Source organism: Choloepus didactylus, chromosome 9, assembly GCF_015220235.1.
Source record: "Choloepus didactylus isolate mChoDid1 chromosome 9, mChoDid1.pri, whole genome shotgun sequence".
In the NCBI taxonomy this organism is placed as follows: Eukaryota; Metazoa; Chordata; class Mammalia; order Pilosa; family Megalonychidae; genus Choloepus; species Choloepus didactylus.
The window spans coordinates 134,073,760-134,081,871 of record NC_051315.1 but is presented as its reverse complement, the minus strand read 5'-3'; the positions used below and the strand labels follow the sequence as shown (position 1 = coordinate 134,081,871).

The 8,112-nt window shown below is 66.0% G+C and overlaps 1 protein-coding gene across 2 annotated transcripts; it reads left to right on the top strand.

The window, feature by feature from the left end:
- The first annotated feature begins 2,366 nt into the window (after positions 1–2,366).
- On the top strand, positions 2,367–7,105 carry LOC119544924 (aquaporin-12B-like). Of its 2 annotated transcripts, XM_037850493.1 has the most exons (4): positions 2,367–2,528; positions 2,565–3,012; positions 4,054–4,170; positions 6,702–7,105. In XM_037850493.1, exons 1-4 carry the CDS (start codon positions 2,406–2,408, stop codon positions 6,878–6,880), a joined length of 867 nt encoding a protein of 288 aa, XP_037706421.1. In that variant the 5' UTR covers positions 2,367–2,405; the 3' UTR covers positions 6,881–7,105. The 2 variants fall into 2 exon arrangements, with proteins under 2 accessions (XP_037706421.1, XP_037706420.1); XM_037850492.1 differs by having other exon boundaries at positions 2,367–3,012.
- The last annotated feature ends 1,007 nt before the right edge of the window (positions 7,106–8,112 follow it).

The window sequence follows — 8,112 nt, the reverse complement described above, 5'->3', positions numbered from 1 at the left end:
TTAAAAGATTCTGGATACTCACAAAACTAGATTAGAGGAAGCTGAGCAGCAAATCATTGACCACAAAGAGAACAGAACATAAAGTCAAAGAACAAAAGAAAAATGGGGAAAAAATTCAAAAAAGTCAAAATGGACCTCAGGATATGATGGACAACAAAAAGTACACAAATACAAGAGTCATGGGTGTTCCAGAAGGGGAAGAGAAGGGTAAAGGTCTAGGAAGAGTATTCAAAGAAATTGTTGGGGAAAACTTCCCAAATCTTCTAAACAACATAAATACACAAATTAAAGCTGCCCAATGAACTCTAAACAGAATAAATCCAAATAAACCCACTCTGAGACGTATTCTGATCAGATTGTCAAATGCTGAAGAGAAGGAGCAAGTTCTGAAAGCAGCAAGAGAAAGCAATTCACCACTTACAAGGGAAACAGCATAAGACTATGTGAAAAAATGATGCTACAAGGACTCTGGAAACATTTCTGATGGAACCTTACAGAGTTTGACCTTCACTGGCCCATGATCTACCAACCCCAGAACCAGGGAGCCCACCCGCAAGGACTGAAAGCATCAACCACAAGAGACTTGAGCAGAGCTATTGACATGAGTGACCCCGGGAACGACGCAGGGGGGAGCTCCATCCTGCATGTGCAGGAGCAAACCCCCGCTGCAGACGGCCAGGGGCCACCGCCCGGGCTCCCTCGGGCACTCACGGCCACCACCCGGGCCCCAGGGAGGTGGGGGCAGCCGAGGGCCCTGGGCTGGGGGGACAGGAGGGAACTTCCTGGGACAATGAACACGTCCTGTTTCCTGATGTGATGTGAAGTCTGTGGGTTTACACATCTGTCGAAAAGCAAGGAAGTTTGCACTTTTGCCTGTTTTACTTTAATTTTTTCTAAAAATAAAGGAAAGGGCTGTGGTGATCACTGAGCTCTGGGACAGGCTCGCTTGTCTCGCAGGAGCAGGTTTTCAGTTCTGAAATGACGTGATGTGCATCCTGGCTTGAGAGTTGAGTAGAGTCAGGAGGAGTTAGGGGGCAGTTTCCACCCCAGTGGAGGAGGGGGTTGAAATGTGGAAGGAGCAGCACAGGCAGGTCCCGAGGTCTTGGGTTGGAATTGGGAGCCCCGGCACCGGCTCATTATCTCCCAGACCCCGGGGGAGACCCTGGCTGCTCCCTGCCCAGTCCTTGGGCATTTCTGGCTTCCGGAACTTTCCCTGCATCCTGTGAGAGGGCAGGGGGCCTGGCAGAGGGAAAGGACAGGCAGGGGGCCTCACCCTGGCCTGGGGTCTAGGCCGGTTTCTCCCTTTCTGCTGAAGTCTGGGGAGCAGGGCCCGCCCGTCCTGCAGGGTCGCCTCCCCTTTGCATTCCCGAGGGAGCTGGGGGCCTGGGTCCTCACCTGCCCTCCCCAGGGGACCAGGCACCTTCCCAGCCCTGGGAAAGTTCTGGACCTCAGAACTGTCATCTGGGGCAACTGAACCTGGGCTGTGATCCGTGGACCTCGGCGAGCCCGTCCCCCATGCTCAGGGTCCCCGGACTTGGTGGTGGGAGCGGCTGGGAGGGATGGACTCAGGGTCATGAAAATACCAACAGACCCCCCTACTGGGAGGCGGGGACGGGGGCCTGATGCAAGGGCCCCTCTGGGCGCAGGTGAAACCGGTTCTCACAGGCGCGTCCAAGCCGGGCCGGCTGGAAGCTTCCACATTAAACCTGTCGGGTCACGCCCCAGAGGGGCCGGCCTGCAGACTCGGGGTGTCAACGCGGCTGAGCATCAGAGGGCAGGTGGGAAACCCAGCGAGGCTGCCGATTTGGGGTGCAGCAGGCGGGAATGGGGTGGGAGCAAGGGGCCTCACCCTCTCCCACGGGCCCCATGACCCGCTGACCCGCCCTGCACCCCACGCCCAGTGCCCCCCATGCTGACAGCCTGTGGGAGGGGCCGCTGCTGTTTGGGGGAGACCCGAGTGGCTTTTCAGCAGCAGGTGACCCACCTTCCCGGCCGCTTATCCCCTCCCTCCCTGGAAACGCCGCCCGGGTCTCAGGGGCTGGTTGAGGTGCCACCTCCCTCCTGGCCTGCTGCCCGCCCCCCTCCTGCACAGGAAGGAGGGCGCAGCTGGGGGAGCCCCGGGGGGTGTGTGAGTCAGGGAGCAAGGACGGCGGCTCTGAAGGGGCCGGGGTCGGTGCCCAGGCCTGGCAGCTCCGGGGGCGGGGGCCCTGGGTGGTCGCCGCACCCCCACCCTCCACCCGGGGGACCGCGGGGACCTCCTGGCCCTGAGCCTCCTGTGGCCGCGGGGGCTGGGCTGCGGCCGCACCTGGGGGTTCCCAGAGCCGCGGCCAGGTGGGCGCTCCCACGCTCCTCCACCTTGGGCCGCTGGAGGCTGCTGGCCACGGTCCCCGCCCAGCGCCGGCCCGATGGCGGCTCTCAACGCGTCGCTCGCCTTCTTCTTCGCCACCTTCGCTGTCTGCGAGGCGGCCCGGCGGGCGGCCCGGTCCCTGCTCCCAGCCAGCGCCTGGGGCAGTCTCGCGCGGGAGGCGGCGGGCGCGGCCCAGCTGTGCGCCTGCGGCCTGGAGATGACGCTGCTGCTGGAGCTGGGGCCCTGGGCCGGGGGCTTCGGGCCCGACCTGCTGCTGACCCTGCTCTTCCTGCTCCTGCTGCTGCACGGGGCTACCTGCGCGGGCGCCGCGGCCTGGCCCACCGTGGCCCTGCGGGACTTCCTGCTGGCCGAGGCGCCCCTGCCCGGCACGCTGCTGAAGCCGGCGGCCCAGGCGCTGGGCGCGCAGGCCGCGGGCGCCCTGACCCGCCTCTGCTGGGCCTGGGGGCTCAGCGAGCTGCACACGCTGCAGGCGCTCCTGGCGGCCGACTGCAGCTGGGCCCTGCGCAGCCCCGGGGCCCGCGGTGCGCTGCGGGAGGGCACCTGCGCCTTCCTCTTCCACCTGGCCCTCTTGGGGCTCCGGCGCCGTCCCGTGGCCTGCAGGGCCCCCGCCCTGGCCCTGCTGGTCACCGTCATGACCCACACAGGTGAGCCGGGGCGCCGCCGTCCCTCCCCCACCGTCCACCTGAGCGCTGGGGCCCTGGGTGCCAGGGGAGGGGCTGCTGGCGGGAGAGGGAGGGGAGAGACCCTGCAGCCCGGAAAGCGTCTTGGGTCCCGCAAGGGCTCTGGAGGAGCTGCCCCCTGTCCGCGCGGCTGCAGGAGCCTTCAGTGAGCAGCTGCTCTGGGCTCAGGGCTGGGGAGGCCCAGGGAGGGTGCTGGGGCGGGGCCACACTCTCCTGAAGTTTCCAGGGGTGTCGGGGGGCTCCACTGATAGGAAAGCAAACCTGCCCACAGCCAGCACAGGGACACGCTGACCTGGGGCACACGAGCTGCAGGGATGGGCTCATGGAGCCGTGCAGGGGTAAACTGAGGCACAGGGGAGCAGCAGGATGGCTAAGGATGGGCTGTGTGGTACAGTCCTGCCCGCCCCCCATAGCCCCCACAGAGCTCCTCCTGAGCACCTGACCAGGTACACACACCTGCCCAGGCCCTCGGGGCACCTTCCCCACTGCTGGCCCCTGTCTGCTCTCTGCCTGGATGACTCGGGGACCCCTGGTCACATGGCTCTGCTCTGCCCCAAGGCCCAGCTGGCGGGAGCCTGGGGCTGCCTGGTGGTGTCCCCCACCTGGCCTGAGTCTGGGGACCTGGCCAGGCTGTGGCTCTCCCAGGGCCTGGGGCTGCCCCGCGTCCACCCTCTCCTTGTGGCTGTGGCGGCGGCCAGCCCTCTCCTGCAGTGCCCTCGCTCCTGCCGTGTCCCCCAGGACCACCTTCAGGGGATGGGGGTGGAGGAAAGAATGGTCAGAGGAGGGGAGTCCAGGCCCCATGGTGGGGAGAGGCGCCCACTGTCCTTGGTGAGATGCTTGTCGCTGCTGCCCCCTGACTCTGTGCCCTTTGGCCCTGGTGGACGGCCCCTTGGTGGCTCCAGCACTAAGAGGGGACAAGGTGGGGTTTGAAGACCCCTGGGTGGGGCCGCCTGGGCCGGGTCACAGGGGGCTCCGGGGCCAGCCTGTCTCCGCTTCCTCCCACAGCGGGACCCTCCACCTCCGCCTTCTTCAGCCCCGCCCTGGCCGCCCCCCACACCTTGCAGTGCCCGGGGCACACCTGGCTGGAGCACGCCCAGGTGTACTGCCTGGGCCCCCTGACAGGTAAGGGCAGCGAGGGCCGGGGCCCCTGTGCACAGCCCTTGGGGACGGAGCCCAGGAGGGCCAAGGGCAGTGGGGGGAGGGTTCTATCGGGCCCAGCAGGAGCCCCAGGCCCAGCTTGGGGAGACCTGGGTGCAGCTAGGCAAGGAGCCCTGGGTAAGGGGTGCAGAGCCTGGTGTGGGCAGACGTCCCAGAGGGAGGGGACCAGGGCTGCTGACGCCCCAGAGCTGCACCGAGTGTGGTCTGCTGAGGAAGGAGAGGGTACAGATCAGGTCTTGGGCCGCCCCTCAGGCCGCTCAAGGGGGTGGCCCATGAGGGGTTCCCTGGAGGGGAGAGCTCGCGTCACAGGTCCCCCTGTCCTGGGATGGGATATGTGTGTGGGGTCTCTCCCTTGAATCCACTTAGAGACCCTGCTGCAAAGGGCTTTGGGACTCAGGCCGTTTCTCGGGACCCTCCTGGGGTGGGGGGAACTGAAGTGGACCCCAGATTTGCTCCTCCTCCAGTCCAATCCTGCAGACCCCTCGGAGGGGTGCTGGGCTGACACAGGGGACACCCCCTATGCCGGGACCCCCAGGTCATCCACACAAACCCGGGGGAGGAGACTTGCCCAGGTCAGGGATGGGCGGGCACCCCATAAGGGAACGAGGGGCCTCCCTGCTGAGTGGACGGTGAGCACGGGGTACCTGATACTGCATCCCAGGGGAGCCCCTCAGGGCCGGGACCGTGGGTGCCCTCCCTTCCCTGCACACGTCTCCTGGGTGCCTGCCAGGGGAGGGGAGCGTCACCTGCACCCCAGGATCCCCACGGGGGCTGGAGGCGGCATCTCCTCTTCTGGCTCGTGGGGTCTGCGCACACCCCAACTCCATGTCAGCCTGTGGGCTGCCCCCCCTCACCCGATGGGCAGCGAGCGTCCTAGAGGGTCCCCGGGGCTGCTGAGCCGTCTCCTCTGTCTACACCCTGGGGGAGGCCTGGGCTCCTCCACCCGGAGGGCACGTCCTGGTGGCTTTGGTTCACCGTCACAGTCCCCGCACCCCGAGTCCTGGGAAATGCGTTAGGATCACACGGTCCTGGGTGTCTGCTCTGCATCCCTGTCCCCCAGCCAGCATCCCTCAGGGGTCCGCAGGAGCGGTGGGGGGCTCCGGGCCCCGGGGCAGCCACCTGGTAACTTTCCCTCGTGGAGGGAAGGTTTTGCTCTCGCCCTCTGGCCCCACCAGCCCACGGCCCCCCTCCTCGGCCTGGGGACACTGTGTTTGGGGCGTTGTCAGGGTTTGGGGTCTCTGCAGTGACCCTGGGCACAGCCGGGCTGCCCAGGAGCCCAGGGCAACTGTCCCCCTGCCCCTCTGCTCCTCGTCCCGGCAGAGAGGGCGGCCGCGTGGCCTCCCGGGGTCACGTTCCCGCCTGCCTGTCATCGTCCGCACCCGTGTCCTCTGTCGTCAACCTCCAGGCTGCCCTGCCCGCCCAGGAGCCCCTAGTCTGGCCACCCTGCACCTGGGAGGGACCCCCTTTCCCCCCAGGAATCTGCTCGGACCTCCCGGGTCCTCTGTGTTCTCACTTTCCACACGGCGGGTCTCATCTGCATCACCTCGCTCTGGGGTTTCAGCTTGTTCTGGGAGCTTAGCTCATTCTGGGGGGCTCAGCTCATTCTGGGGGGCTCAGTGTCTGCTGCTGTTGATGCCGGGAGCTCCTGGCCAGGCCGCCTGACGGCTGAGGGGCTGAGCAAGGGTCTCTGAGGGACCCATTTCCCACGTGCTAAATCCTTGAAGGGTGGGCTTCAAGCTCCAGGAAGAGCCCCTGCCTCCCCTGGGAATCTTCCCAATGGGCTGGGGGGCAGCAGGGTGTAGGAGTCACAGCTCCCAGGGGTCTGGACCATAGCTAGGGGTGAGGGGTCAGCCAGGCCCGGCCCCTGACCCACAGCCCACCCCGCCTGGCCCTGGCACGTCCTCCTTCCCCCTCAGCCCGCCCGCCCCGTCGGCCCCTGCCACACAGCCGCCCAGGCGGAAGCCCCTGCCTTCAGAGGCCACCCTAGGCAGGGGCCTGCGCCAGCTGTGGAAGGGGCTTGGGGGTGTGGGCGAGGGAATTGGGGACCTCAGACCCAGAGCCTGACATCGACGCAGCACAAGCTCCCGATGGGCCTGTCCCCAGCTGCGTGGGGAGGGCAGTGGGGGGGGGGGGCGTGCCTGGAGCAGAGGCAGGTGTGCAGAGCCCAGGTGTGCAGAGCTCAGGTGTGCAGAGCCCAGATGTACAGAGCTCAGGTATGCAGAGGCCAGGTGTGCAGAGTTCAGGTGTGCAGAACCCAGGTGTGCAGAGGCCAGGTGTACAGAGCCCAGGTGTGCAGAGCTCAGGTGTGCAGAGGCCAGGTGTGCAGAGGCCAGGTGTGCAGAGCCCAGGTATGCAGAGGCCAGATGTGCAGAGCCCAGGTATGCAGAGCCCAGGTGTGTGGACTCTGTGTCCTGAGGCACACCTGCAGCACTGCAGCTTGTGCACCTTCGGACAGGGAGCCCCCGGTGCTGCAGAAAGACCCGTGTCTCTTGCAGGCATGGTCCTGGCCGTCCTGCTGTATCAGGGCAACATTCCCCGGCTCTTCCAGAGGAACCTGCTCTACAGTCAGAAGAACAAGTATCGGACCCCCAGAGGGAAGCCGGCCCCCAGGCCTGGGGATCCCCAGACCCCACTAAGGGGAAGAGCAGCTGGGAGCCTGGGCAGAGCAGGGTAGGGTGGCCGCTGCTCCGCTCCGGCTGACCCAGCTTGCTCCTGTGTGAGCACAGTGTGATGTCTGGCGCCCTGGCAGCCCCCATGACCCCTGGAGCTGAGGAGGGATCAGATCAGCCCCCACCTCCTCCCTGGAAACCCTCCTTAATAAACCATTCCTCACATCTGCCAGTCTCCCTGGGCCTGACGAGCCTTCTGGAAGGGCCCGGAAGGAAAGAGCTCGGGCAGGAGGAGAAAGAGCACTGGGGAGGGAGGAGGCCACTCTGCTACTCTTGTGCCTGACACGTTAACAGACGGGCAGGCGAGCTCCAAGAGGACGGCAGGCCAGGGTCTCCTCCTTCCCCCACAGGGCTCCCTCTTGCCTCCAGTGACCGAGTAGAGAGCAGAATGGAAGACCAGGAGGGAAGGGGCAAGGGGCAAGGAGCAAGGCGAGGCCACCCGGTCCCGAGTGGACTGGAGGGTGGAAGTTTCCACAGAGGGCACCTGGCTGCCCTGACAAGTCACAGCAGACATGACACGCAGCCCCAGGAGGACGCAGCAGCCCCTACAGCGAGACGAGCAGGCCATGGGGTGATGGCGGTGGGAGCACGTGGCTGCAGGGCTGGGGCTGGGGGCACAGGGCGGCCATCCTCCTGCCCGCCAAGTCCCTGACACTTGGGGGAGGCCCCAGCAGGTTCCTCAAAGCCAGGAGACTTCACATCTGGGCTCCGGGGCTCCTGGCCGGCCGAGTGGGGCCTCCAGCAGCTCCCTCTCGAAAGCCCGGAGCTGATCCAGAATCGCCCATCACAGGTAGACAAGGGCCACATCCAAAGCGGACCCTCCCCAGCCGTGCGGTGGCTGCAGCCCCTGGTCTGGCTGCTCCACGCTGGGGAAGGACGAGCAGGAACGCCTGGGGAGACCCTGGGTGGGCCTTCCTGGGGGGTGCCAGGCCAGGCCACGTCTCCCTGCACCAGCGTCTGGCTGTGGAGAAGGTGGGGTCCCCTGTCCCAGCCCCCTAGCTGGCCCTCTCCCCCGGAGCCCCTCCCCCACAGAGTCCAGCCCCCTCCTCCTGCCTCTGACCCGGGCTGGCTGTGAGCAGGTGCCTTCTGGGACAGGGTCCCCTGAGCCAACCCCAAGGGCCCTGGGGGGCAGGGCCGGATGGGGCAGGGGTGAGCTTCCAGGGCAGAGTTGGGGTGGCAATGGATGGGGTCCCCCAGCTCACAGGGGTCAGTGTGGGCATGACCACTGCAGTGTCAC

Coding starts and splice junctions, on each gene's coding strand:
- LOC119544924 (XM_037850492.1), top strand. CDS start 2,406: ATGGCGGCTCTCAACGCGTCGCTCGCCTTCTTCTTCGCCACCTTCGCT. Junction 3,013..4,053: donor CACCGTCATGACCCACACAG/GTGAGCCGGGGC, acceptor TTCCTCCCACAG/CGGGACCCTCCACCTCCGCC. Junction 4,171..6,701: donor CTGCCTGGGCCCCCTGACAG/GTAAGGGCAGCG, acceptor TGTCTCTTGCAG/GCATGGTCCTGGCCGTCCTG.